Source organism: Sciurus carolinensis, chromosome 14 (genome assembly GCF_902686445.1).
Source record: "Sciurus carolinensis chromosome 14, mSciCar1.2, whole genome shotgun sequence".
In the NCBI taxonomy this organism is placed as follows: Eukaryota; Metazoa; Chordata; class Mammalia; order Rodentia; family Sciuridae; genus Sciurus; species Sciurus carolinensis.
Window position 1 is genome coordinate 11,558,130 of NC_062226.1, and position 12,208 is coordinate 11,570,337.

The 12,208-nt window shown below is 36.4% G+C and overlaps 1 protein-coding gene and 1 non-coding gene across 5 annotated transcripts in view; both read left to right on the plus strand.

Annotated features, from left to right (window-relative positions):
• Nucleotides 1-12,208, plus strand: part of Rc3h2 (ring finger and CCCH-type domains 2) — a 95,816-nt gene that overhangs the window by 19,809 nt on the left and 63,799 nt on the right. For all 4 annotated transcript variants that reach the window (XM_047524136.1, XM_047524135.1, XM_047524137.1 and 1 more), the window contains exons 6-9: nt 2,717-2,917; nt 3,888-4,020; nt 4,129-4,247; nt 5,573-5,685. In XM_047524136.1, the coding sequence (XP_047380092.1) occupies nt 2,717-2,917; nt 3,888-4,020; nt 4,129-4,247; nt 5,573-5,685 (566 nt within the window). The remainder of the gene's footprint in view (nt 1-2,716; nt 2,918-3,887; nt 4,021-4,128; nt 4,248-5,572; nt 5,686-12,208) is intronic.
• LOC124965058 (small nucleolar RNA SNORD90) lies at nt 3,706-3,816 on the plus strand. Its single transcript, XR_007105070.1, has one exon. It is a non-coding gene; the product is annotated as a small nucleolar RNA SNORD90 (small nucleolar RNA).

Genomic DNA, 12,208 nt, shown 5'->3' on the forward strand with positions numbered 1-12,208 from the left:
GCAGCAACAATTGAAATGAATCTTTCGTTCCTCAAATACTATGTTTTTGCTAAGCAGCCAAATTATAGAAAACATTTGCCATTCTGAAGTGACTAGGTTTTCACACTATGTATCACTGATATGTTTTTCTTCATTTGTAGTTTATGATTGTCCTACATCTATAACTGCTCCTAATAACTGATACTTGAGTAACACTAGTTTAGAAAGTTATTTCAGTTTTATCTTCTCATTTCATTCTTAATGCCACTTGGTTTAAAATGTTAAAGTGCAGTGTTTGTATGAATAAAAGGATATTTTGCTGACGTACTGCCAGAAGGCCTCACTTGAGTGAAATTTACTTTTGTATATTTATCATTGTCCAAGGTTTGTTACTTATCTTTATCACCTTAGAGACCTAAATTTTGTAATGAGAAATGCAGTTCTTGAATACCATGAATTCTTATGTTGGTAGTTATTTTCTTGTAAAAAGTATCAAATCTTTGCTTGCCAAATGTGAAATGAGAACAAGGAGAATTAATGGTTTTTGGTCATTAATTGATAAATTAATGAGTTTTGGTCCAGTGATTCTTAATTGAAGGTATGTACCAGAATCACCTACAGAGCTTTTGAAAGTATTCGTTCCTGAACTCTGTCCCCAGGGATTCTAATTGAGTTTATCTGAAGTGGGACTTGAGATTTCATATATACTTTTTAATTGTGTAGTTTTTGAATCCACGGATTCTGATTAAGTAGATCTGAAATTGTCTTTCAAACTTCACAGATGATTTTAATGTGTGTTAGCTCTTTAATAGGACCAGACGGGGCTGGGGAGATAGCTCAGTCAGTAGAGTGCTTGCCTTGAAAGTACAAGGTCCTGGGTTCGATCCCCAGCACCGCAAAAAAAAAAAAAAAAAAAAAAAAATAGGACCAGACTCCGTTAACTACCTATGTTTGACTTCACTGCTTAAATTCTTATGCTGCCCCTGGTACACACTGTGTCATACATAGTGCTTAGATGAGTAAGACCATCCTCTAGGTCTTTAACTTTGTTTTTTCTAGTATTTAGGATGATAATTCCTCCTTTTGTTTCCTCATTATCCCTTTAGGTAGGTTATGATGGAATATAGATTTTTGTTACTTCCTAGGTACACTCATATTCTGTTCTTTCTTAAATACCTGAGTTTGTATTAATTAAAATTCTAAATGTCACAAATTCTTCTCTAATTATTTATGGGTTCCCAAAGAGAATTGTGATCTTATTATGACCTGATTTCCTCATTCATGTTCTTGGTGGCCTATCATTATTGCCAACAACAGCAATAAAACAACCGCTGAGGTAGTCTGCAGTTGTTTTATTGTTGTTTGTTTTGGGTACTGGGAATAACATCTGAGGCTTGAAATCTTCCTGCCTCAGCTCAGTGCTCAGAATGGGACTCTTTTCTGCTACCAATAAGGAACCTAAGTTTTGAGTAATTTGAATGATTTATCCCGTCTGTTTCAGAACCTGAACTAGTCTTGTGTGTTCTGAATTCTAACCAAGTTTTGGTTGTCACTACTCATTAGTAGTTTACTTTTTTTTTGGGGGGGGGGGGTGCTGGGGATCAAACTCAGGGCCTTGTGCTTGCAAGGCAAGCACTCTACCAACTGAGCTATCTCCCCAGCCCCTTCATTAGTAGTTTAAATGGTTTATCTCAAGTTTTAGTGGTTCGGGAATAAGAATATTTCATTTGTCATGGAAATTATCCAGCCGTATACCTACATGTTTAGATTATTAGACAATTTCCCTAGTTCATGTGAAACTCTTTGATAACTAACTCTTTTCCTTTAATATTCTTTGAAGATGTTGGTAGAACTTTATTTTATTCATTTATTTATAAGTGGTGCTGAGAATTGAACCCAGTGCCTCATACATACTAGGCAAGTGCTCTACCACTGAACCACAACCCCCCCTGAAACTAAGTCATAATATCCATTGACCATAGACTGGTTCTTCTCTCTCTCTTGTTTTTTTGTTTTGTTTTGTTTTTAAAGTACTGGGAATGGAACACTGTACAGTACATGCCAGGCTGGTACTCTTCCACTGAGCTATATCCCAGCCCTCATTGTCTCAATTTCTTACTTATCTGTATCTGTCCTCTGCTACTACAAAAGTTATAGTTCTTAAAACATAAATTTGAGTATGTCACTCTTTTGCTTTAAAGTTCTCAGTGACTTTTCATTCCCTTTAGAATAATATCCAGATTTTTTTACCATAGTATACAAGGCCATCTGATCTCTGGCCTGTAGCTTACTTTTTAACTGTATGTCCTTTGCCTTTTCATGTTTCTGTTTCATCACTGCTGCTCTTTTGAGAATTCTGTTCCTCACCTTTCTTTGCCTAGAAAACTCCTGTTCATTCTTCAGGATGTAATTCTTGTAGTCTTTAGCTGGAAGAAGGATTTTTCAGAGATTGCCTTCTGTGTTGCCATAGAGTGTTATAATAGCACTCTTACTATAATTTTTTGTTTATAAGTCCCTCTTACCTGCCAATTGCTGAACTCATTGAAAATAAGGACTGTATATTTAGTTACACAAATTCTTTTTTGTCCCAAAAAGGATTGTGGTGTGAACATTATCTTAACTTTTTTCTACTTTGTGTGGTGTCTCTAGCTCCTCCCAAAAAGTAAATTAAGTGGTTGAGGGTAAAAGAACAGGTGAGTTTTCATGAGTTCTTTTTTTTCTCTTTTCTATTTTTTAGGTTACTAAAAGAGATGAAGATTCTTCCCTGATGCAGCTAAAGGAGGAATTCCGTAGTTATGAGGCACTACGCAGAGAACATGACGCCCAAATTGTTCATATTGCTATGGAAGCAGGACTCCGTATTTCACCTGAGCAGTGGTCCTCACTTTTATATGGTGACTTGGCTCATAAATCACACATGCAATCTATCATTGACAAGGTTTGTAAAATTAGAGATGCTAGTTTTATACCATTGTTGTTATACTGAAGAGTATTAGAATACAGATGCTTCTCTACTCATATCCTTATAAACCCATCTAAGTGGAAAACGCATTTCATATATCTAACTTAATGAACATCCTATCTTAGCAGTAAACAGTTAAATAGAATGTCAGCTGTTTATCCTCAATGGTCATGCAGCCTCACTGCCAATGCCCAGATTGTTAGAGTATTGTACTGCTTATCACTAACCAGAGAAATGATCAAATTGAGAATGGAAATTCTCACATTTCTACTGAATGTGTGTTTTCTTACACACCATTGTAAAGTTGAAAAATCATGATTCAAATCATTATAAGTCTTAGGACTATCTCTATTCTAAAGGGACTAAAGGGACAGTGGAAATTTCCGTGTTTTTAAATATCAAACTTCCAAATTAATGTTTAATAAAATAGTTTTTTTAACTTTCAAAATAAAGTAGGGGCAGCTGGAGATGGTGGTGCACACCTGTAATCCCAGCAACTCAGGAAGCTGAAACAGGATCACAAGTTCAAAGCCAGGCTCTGCAATTTACAGAGGCCCTAAGCAACTTAGTGATACCCTGTCTCAAAATAAAAAGGCCTAGGAATGTGACTCAGTGATTAACTGCCATAGGGGTTCAATCCTTGGTACCAAATAAATAAATAAACTAGCAAATGTATTAGGGAAACAAATATAGGATGCTAGCATAAAAGCAGTTAGGCTTAGAAGGTCTCAAGTGTATCTGTATTCTGACCCCAAAGAGCTTATAAGTATGTTTTCTAAGTGTCTAATGATGAGTTTCATAGGGCAGATTCTGAGATGAAAATTTACTTCATCATTGAAACTCCTACTATGGAATCTGAAGACACTTGAAAACCTATTAAGTAACTGATCAGTTGAAATAATTAGAATATATTATGTGTCAAACCATTCTTTTGTCTGTTTGTTAGCTGCAGTCCCCAGAATCATTTGCAAAGAGTGTCCAGGAATTGACAATTGTTTTGCAACGAACGGGCGACCCAGCTAACTTGAATAGACTGAGGCCTCATTTAGAGCTTCTTGCGAACATAGACCCTAATCCAGGTATGTGAAAAAAATGCTTGTACTTGTCTGCCTTTGAGGTAAAGAACACAAAAGAATTAACTGCTAACACATTTTCCCTGTACCCCATCCCCTTGGTTCTTACTTTAGATGCTGTTTCACCTACTTGGGAGCAGCTGGAAAATGCAATGGTAGCTGTTAAAACAGTGGTTCATGGCCTTGTGGACTTTATACAAAATTACAGCAGAAAAGGCCATGAGACACCTCAAGTAAGTAAATTTATTGCACTTCTGACTGCTGTTATCACTAACACAATTTCATCCTGAACTTCTTAACCTGTTTGGTTAATTGACTCTTTATGTGACTCTTCTCTTATAACTTGTTTTTTGTTTGTTCACTTGTTTGTTTTTGTTGTGCTGGGAATCAAAACCCAGGACCTTGTGCATGCTAAACAAGTGCTCTGCCACTGAGCTACATCCCCATCCCTCTCATGTTTTTATTATCTCTGTTCTTTTGAGAGAACTCAGTTTTAAATGTACTCGATAAGTATTCATAGTATAGCAAGAGTTCAGTGGGTATCTTGGATATGAGTTCACTGAATAACAGGATGGTTTTGACCAAGTATAGCTCATTGATTCCTTTCAGACATTTTGTTTAGTTCTTTTCTAGAGTTGGAAGTTATCACTTTTTTTCCATTCCTATCTCTCAAATGAATTTCTGTTTGCAAAATGTATGAAATTTGAATTTATAAGATTATCTTCAATATATTGTAGAGAAAGTTAAATTACAATCATTATTTTGATAATAACTTCCTTTGTTAAGTTAATATGGGCCAGTCCCTATGTATAATATTTTACATATGTTATTTCTAATCCTCACAGCTACCTACAAGGTAATTTCTGTTCCTAAGCTGAAATTTAAAGAGGTTAAAGAACATCTAAGGTGGTGATGTCAGTAAGTGACAACTTGGATCAAACCTTATCCCAGAGTCTGTTATCTTTTCACTCTTGTATCCTTATTTGAAGATAGTATATTCAAAGACCAACTGAATGATAGATGTTTTCATATTGTTGGAATGGTAAAATAAGAATGACCTCTTAGATTTTGATGCAGATTGTAACAATTATGAGGTTTTTAGATTCTTCCTCATTATTTGTGTAAACTTAAACAGCTTAAGCCTACAAATGGAGTTATACATCAAAGTTTACAATGGTAATTTTTCACTTTCAGGGAAATGGTGTTCTGCCTTTCCTGGGAAATTTTAAGTGGACAAAGCTTAGGACTTTTTAAAAAAGACTTTATAAAATTACTTAATTCTGGTATCACAATTTTAAGACAGCAATAAGTGAGAATCTTTCTATTCATGGGCATTGCATTGAACCATTTCAGGTGATCTTCAGAAAGAATGTCTAAAATGCTAATTCAGGGTTATGTCACATAACTTAATGGAATGGTAGTTGTTTCAGCACAAGAATTACTACTCGTCTAATGTGAAAAAAAATTAAGTTTATGATTATAAAGATCTGAAGTCCCAAGCGTGAATTACAACTGGAATTATCATTTTTCACACATTGAATGTTTTCTTTTTTTGTAGCCTCAGCCGAACAGCAAATACAAGACTAGCATGTGCCGAGATTTGCGACAGCAAGGAGGGTGTCCACGAGGAACAAATTGTACGTTTGCCCATTCTCAGGAAGAGCTTGAAAAGTAAGTTTTGAGAATTCTTTTTCATCTGGGTTTAATTTTTGGTTATTATAATGACAGTGTCATCCATAGTCTTCAACTTTGTGGTGTTTCAAAGATAAAAGTTCACAGCTGGATGTCGTTGTACACACCTGTAATCCCACCTACTCAGGAGGCTGAGGGAAGTTCAGGACCAGTGTGTTCAATTTAGCAAGATTCTGTCTCAAAATAAAATTTAAAAAAGGACTGGGGATGTAGTTCAGTGGTGTAGAGCTCACTTGTCTTTAATCTCTCGTACTGCCAAAGAAAAAATTGACGTTCTGAGTTCTCTAGATTAATCTGGGTGCAAGATTAATGTGATAAAATGACATAGAGTCTTATTTAAGGATCATATTTTGAGACCATTTTGTAGTTGAAATTCGTATTTCTTCTAACTGTATAAAATGAAGATACCCCTATTTGCCTTTAAACTGAGCTTTCAAGTTCAATTGAGCCTCAGGCAAAATGGTAAAGCAGATACATTTTCTTTTTCTGGCTTTAGGTCTTTTTAATTTTTACCCACTCCCCCACCCCCCCCCACCTCCCCCACCTCCCCCACCCCACCCCACCCCCCACCCTGTGTTGTCTTCTTTCTTCTCCTAGGGATAATCTTTTTTTGTATGTCTGTTTACTCCTTGTACAAAGAAGTAATAGATATAAACTATGTTACATTCAATTAGCCAAAACTTTCTTCATGAAAACCTAACCAAAAAATTGATCTCTTTGTTTCAATTAAACAACTGGCACATGTATCAACTCTTAAGTGGACATCTCCATTTTGTTTTTAGATACTTCACACTTAAATTGAGTTAATTTTCTCCTCCTGTACCTCCTTTTCCTTCCAGTCTGCCATCCCCTTGTGTATCCTGTCCAGCAGTCATACATGCCATGTTGTAGAAACCGTGGTCAGCTATCTTTCCTTCATCTTTTTCTGCTTAATCATTCCCTAAGCTCTGCCAGTTCCACCTCCTATACATTCCTCAACTGTGTTCTTTATATCCTTGTAGTCCATCCTTAATCCACAAGTTAGATCTGCCATTGCCTGCCTCCTCTCCCATTATGTCCTACAAAACAGAAATCTTCTAGAAGCATAGATCTACTCATATTATTCCTCTGCAACTGTCTTTGATAGTTTCTCATTGCCTTACAGATAAAGATATAAAGTCTGGGTTGTGGCTTGTAATACCCTATATCATGTAATCTGTGCTAGCCTTTCTGATCTCATCTTGCAACACTGTAATTATACCCTGTACTCAAGCCACACTTACCTTCTATCAGTTCCTGAAATACACTATGTTCCTTCACCCCTTGGGTTTTTTATATAATGCCAGTCCTTCCAGCCTTGGCTTTGGGTCTTTTCCTTTTTTCCTAATTATCCTTCAGTTTTCCAGGGGGATCCCTTTACTGCTTCATAAGAACCAGGTTCTTTTTGTCATATTTTTCACAATTATAATTAATTAATGATCTATTTTAGGGATTGATATACTTTTCTGTAGAGTCCAGATAGTAAATATTTTTGTCTTTGAGGGCCATACAGTTTTTTATTTTCCAGTGAGGTGGTGCTGGGAATTGAACCCAGGGGTGCTCTACCTCTGAGCTCTATCTTCAGCTTTTCATTTTTTATTTTGAGACAAGGTCTCACTGAGTTTCCCTGGCTGTCCTTGAACTTAGCAATAAGTCCTCCTGCCTCAGCATCCTGAGTAGCTGGTGTTGCAGGCATGTGCAACTGCACCCAGCAGAGTCATGTTACTTCTGTTACAACCATTCAACTACGAATTGCAAGAAAAAAGCCTCCATATACAGTGTGTACAATTGGCTTGGTTCCCTGGGTATGGTGGCACATACCTGTAGTCCCAGCTACTTGGGAGGCTAAGGCAGGAGGATCGTGAATTTGAGGCCAGTCTGGGTAACTTAGCAAAATCATGTCTCAAAATAGAAAGGGCTAGAGACATAGGTCCATGGTAGTGCAGCCCTGGGTTCAATCCCCAGTACCATAATTTATTTAAAAAAAAACAGCAAATAGTTATAAGCCTTATTTATTAAAAACAAGCGATTTTGGCCCACATGCTGTAATTATCCAACCCTTGATCCATTTGTTCAGTCTTTGCTTATCTTACTTAAGTAAGTGTAAGCTCCATGGACTATGTATCTTATTTTTTGTTGTCTCCTTTCCTCCTTGGCTATCACTAAGCCCTGTACATAATGAACTCTCCAGTAGTAGCATGACAAAGAAGATTATTTACGTGTAAAATAAAAAGAAAAGTAAAAACATGCTTCTCTTAATTTTTTTCCCCTCGCTTAAAGAGCCAAAGAAACTGTAAGAATCCTAAGGAAAAAAAGAAAATTTTTCCCTTCACTTAAAGAGCCAAAGAGGCTGTAAGAATCCTAAGAAAAAAAAGAAACTGTGTGCACCTAGTCTTAACTCTGTATGGAGAATTGCACATTGATAACTTCTCAGATTCTGGGAGGTAAAAGTCACCTTATCCATACCTGAAATAAAGCTCTTTAGCTAAAACAGATCTTTTGAGAAGATCTTGCTTGGTCCTAAAAAGTCAGAGAGGAAACTGTCATGCATTGCCATTCCACCCTCAATCAGTGCCCCATCTGAAAATCTATTTATCTCTCATATCTTGAAGTTGGCTTCCTACTCTGTCCCAAGGACCTAGTTCAGAACTTTATTATCGCTTACAAAACTTAGGATGTAGTAATAAATATAATAATAGTAATACCCAAATTACACTAGGTGCAGTTGTGGACTTCTGGTATCCCTATGACACTGAATGCTGAGGCAGAAAGATCCCAAATTCAAAGCCAACCTCTGTAATTTAGGGAGACCCTGTTTCAAAATTAAAAGTAAAAAGAACTGGGGGTATAGCTCAGGGTTAAGTACCCCTGGATTCAATCCCCAGTTTAAAAAAAAAAAAAAAAATGAACTGATTATATTTTGTGCCAGGCAGCATTTTTTCATGTTTCACATGTTAACCCAACTTATCCATTTTCCTACTTCAGTTGTTTTTTACTAACATTTCCCTACGTCTCAACTTAGATGTCTTCCCTCTGTATTGTGTGTTTTTCTATTTCTACCAAGATCTTATCATCTAATCATGTTTATCTTCTACTTTATTTTTTTTTGACCATTTTTTTTGCCCTTTATCTTTTATTAACTACAAAAATGGCCAGTTGTAGAACTATCTAGAGATAAAATGGAAAAAAATTCAATTTGATGAAACCTAAATAACTGGCTATGTACACATTTCTAACTATGAAAAATAACATACAGATACATGATGGTTAATGACACTAACACATCAATAAAATATCCAAGCAAAGGCCAAAACCCAACTGGGTTCTACCATATTTTCCAGGAACTTAATTCCTACCTTACTGATTTCCCCCACCCCCATCCAGATTATAGAACAAGAGCAAAACCTGGCCAGTTCATCAGATAAGTCTAGAATAATTTTCTAAAACTAGATGAGGATAATTCAAGACAAGTTTAGTTTCACTGCATTTATGAATACAGTTTCAAAACCCTGGAATAAAAGATTTGTTAAATCCAGGAGCACGTTTAAAAAGTGCACTATGCTGATGGCATACACCAAGCATTTTCCCAGGAACGCAAGGGTAGTGCAGCCTCAGAAGATCTGTCACAAAACAAGTACTGGGTTGGTTCCTCAGAATTTGGTCCAACCTGACTCTCAGAAATAGATAGATGCCTTTTAGAAATAGATAGGTATAGATTCTTTTGGGGGCTTTTATTTGGTGGTAGTGGAGAGTTGTTTTGTTTTGTTTTTTGTAGTGCTGGGATTGAACCCAGGGCTCAGACATGCTGGGAACATGATGGGTACATGATGGATAATTTTTATAAGGTACTTCTACTTAATCACTACTGACTACCATATGATTTCTTTCACTCTTTCATCTTACACATGTTGTTCCCTCTGTATTGTGTGCTTTCCTCTCTTCTCTCTGGAGAACCGTTTCTTATCATATTCAGTTATCATCTTCCCTCCACAAACTTCCCTGACTTGCCTAGGCAGTTTTGGTTGCTCTCTACTGTGCTGCTATAGCACTTGTCTTAGCGGTTTCACACTTCTATAACAGAATACTGCAGACTGGATATTTGGTTGTTTTCATGCCCCAGTACCTCCCCTATCCTTTCTCTCCTTGGTCCCTGGGTCCCCTTTCTATACTCTACTGGTCTCTCTTCTATTTTCATGAGACTGCCCCCCGCAGTTTTTTTTTTTTTCCTTCTAGCTCCCACATATGAGAGAAAACATAGGACCCTTGATTTCAAACAGTTTGGCTTATTTTGCTTAAAATAATGCCCTTGAGTTTCATGTATTTTCGTGCAGATGATATAATTTTGTTCCTATGGCCAAATAAACAACATTGTGTATATGTAATACATTTTCTTAATCCATTCATCTTTTGATTCTTGGTATTGTTTCCCGAGCTTTAGGCGTCCTGTTGAGGAAATTGTTGCCTGCACTGATATGTTGGAGTGTTGACACTATGTTTCTCTGAGCATTTGCAAAGTTTTTGGTCTAATTCCTAGGTCCGATCCATTTTGAGTAGATTTTTGTGCGGGGTGAGCGATAAGGGTCTAATCACATTTTTTTACATATGGTTAACTGGTTTTTCCAGCACTGTTTGTTAAAAAGGCTATCTTTTTCTCCCTAAGTTTTTGCCATCTTTGTTAAGGATCAAATGATTGTATCTGTGTGAATTTGTCTCTGTCTTCTATTGTTTCATTGGTTTATATGTCTGTTTCTGTGCTAGTACTGTGTAGTTTATTACTATAGCTCTGTAGTATTATTTCAAGTGAGTATTGTTGTGATGCCTCCAGCATTGTTTCATTTGTTTGTTTTTTTGCTTAGAATTACTTTGGTTATTCTGAGCTTTTATCTTTCCATATGAATGGACTGTTTAGAACTATTTTTTCTAGTTCTGTGAATAATGTCATTAGTATTTTGATGGGTATTGCATTGACTCTATAGATCACTTTTGGTGATATGGCCATTTTAACTATTAATTTTGCCTATCTAAGAACTCAGGAGGTCTTTCCCTCTTTCAGTGTTTTCTTCAGTTTCTTCTTCAGTTTCTTTCTTCAGTGTTCTATTATTTCCATAGACTGGGTAATTTATATGAACAAAAATTTATTTAGTTCACTGTTCTGGAGGCTGGGGAGTCTTAAGATTAAGGGGATCACAACTGGTAAGGGCCTCTTGCATCATCCCATGGCAGAGGCAAACGGGCAAAAGTACCTGTGTGGGAAAGAGAGGGAGAGGAAATAGATTGGAGATTGAACTCACTCCTTTATCAGGAACTCACTCCTGTGGTAATGGCATTAACTTTTTTTTTTTTTTTTTTTTAATGGTACCAGGATTGAACCCAGGGGAGTTTGACCACTGAGCCACATCATCCCCAGTCTTTTTTTTTTTTTTTTTTTTTTTTTTTTTTGGGAGACAGGGTCTCATCAAGTTCCCCAGGCCCTTGCTAAGTTGCTGAGACTACCCTTGAATTTGGGATCCTCCTGCCTCAACCACTGGGATTATAGGAGTGCTCCACCACACCCAGAGGCACGAACCTATTTTTAAGGGCAGAGCCCTCATGACCTAATCATATCTTAAAGGTCTCTCCTCTCAACATTCTTGCATTGGGTATTAAGTTACCAACACATGAACTTTAAGGGGCATGTTCAGACCATAGCAACACTCCATATGTAGCAATTCTAACTAGTGTTTATAAAATGTCTGTATTGCAATTGCTTCATTTATCTACCTTTATGTTTCCTGAACCTAGCATATACCTGAATAAAGTCAATATGTTCATGTCAAAAATAAAATAATCTACAGTTTCTATTTCTTATTTCCAGCCAGCTTCACACTTTCTACTGCTTTTAAAACAAATAAATAGGAATCATACAAAGAATGAGAGGAGGTGATTTCACTATATCATATTGGTTTAAAAAATAAATGTTGCTAACCTTGCTGAGATTTTTAATGAGTCCTTTTGTCTTAGTTCACATAACACACCAAAAGCTCAACAAATGTGTATTCAACTTAAATTAATTTTACCCTTGCTTGCTTTCTCTACTGTACACCCCTCTAGCCATACAGAATGTAAATACCCAACAATCTTTCTTTAGAATAAATATTTAAATGCATATATTTTAGTAAAAGGGTATTAGAAACCTATTCCCAAGAATTGCTGCATTATGAGAAGTGTCAGAAACCTGGAACCAACTAACTCAACTCATTTTAAGAGATTGTTATGGGCTTGGTACTGTCTGAAATGCTTCTAAGTGGGGAAACAGGAACAGTAACATGTAAATAATTAATTTCAGCAGTTTGGTAAGCTACAGCAAAGAATGGATTTTATTCTGATTGCAACAGGAAGCCACTATAGGGTTTTATTCAAATAGAATGATGAGATTTTAATTTTGTCTTAGAAATGTCACTTTGATGTTTGTAAGGATGGCGACCAGTTAAGCCTCTGCAGTGGA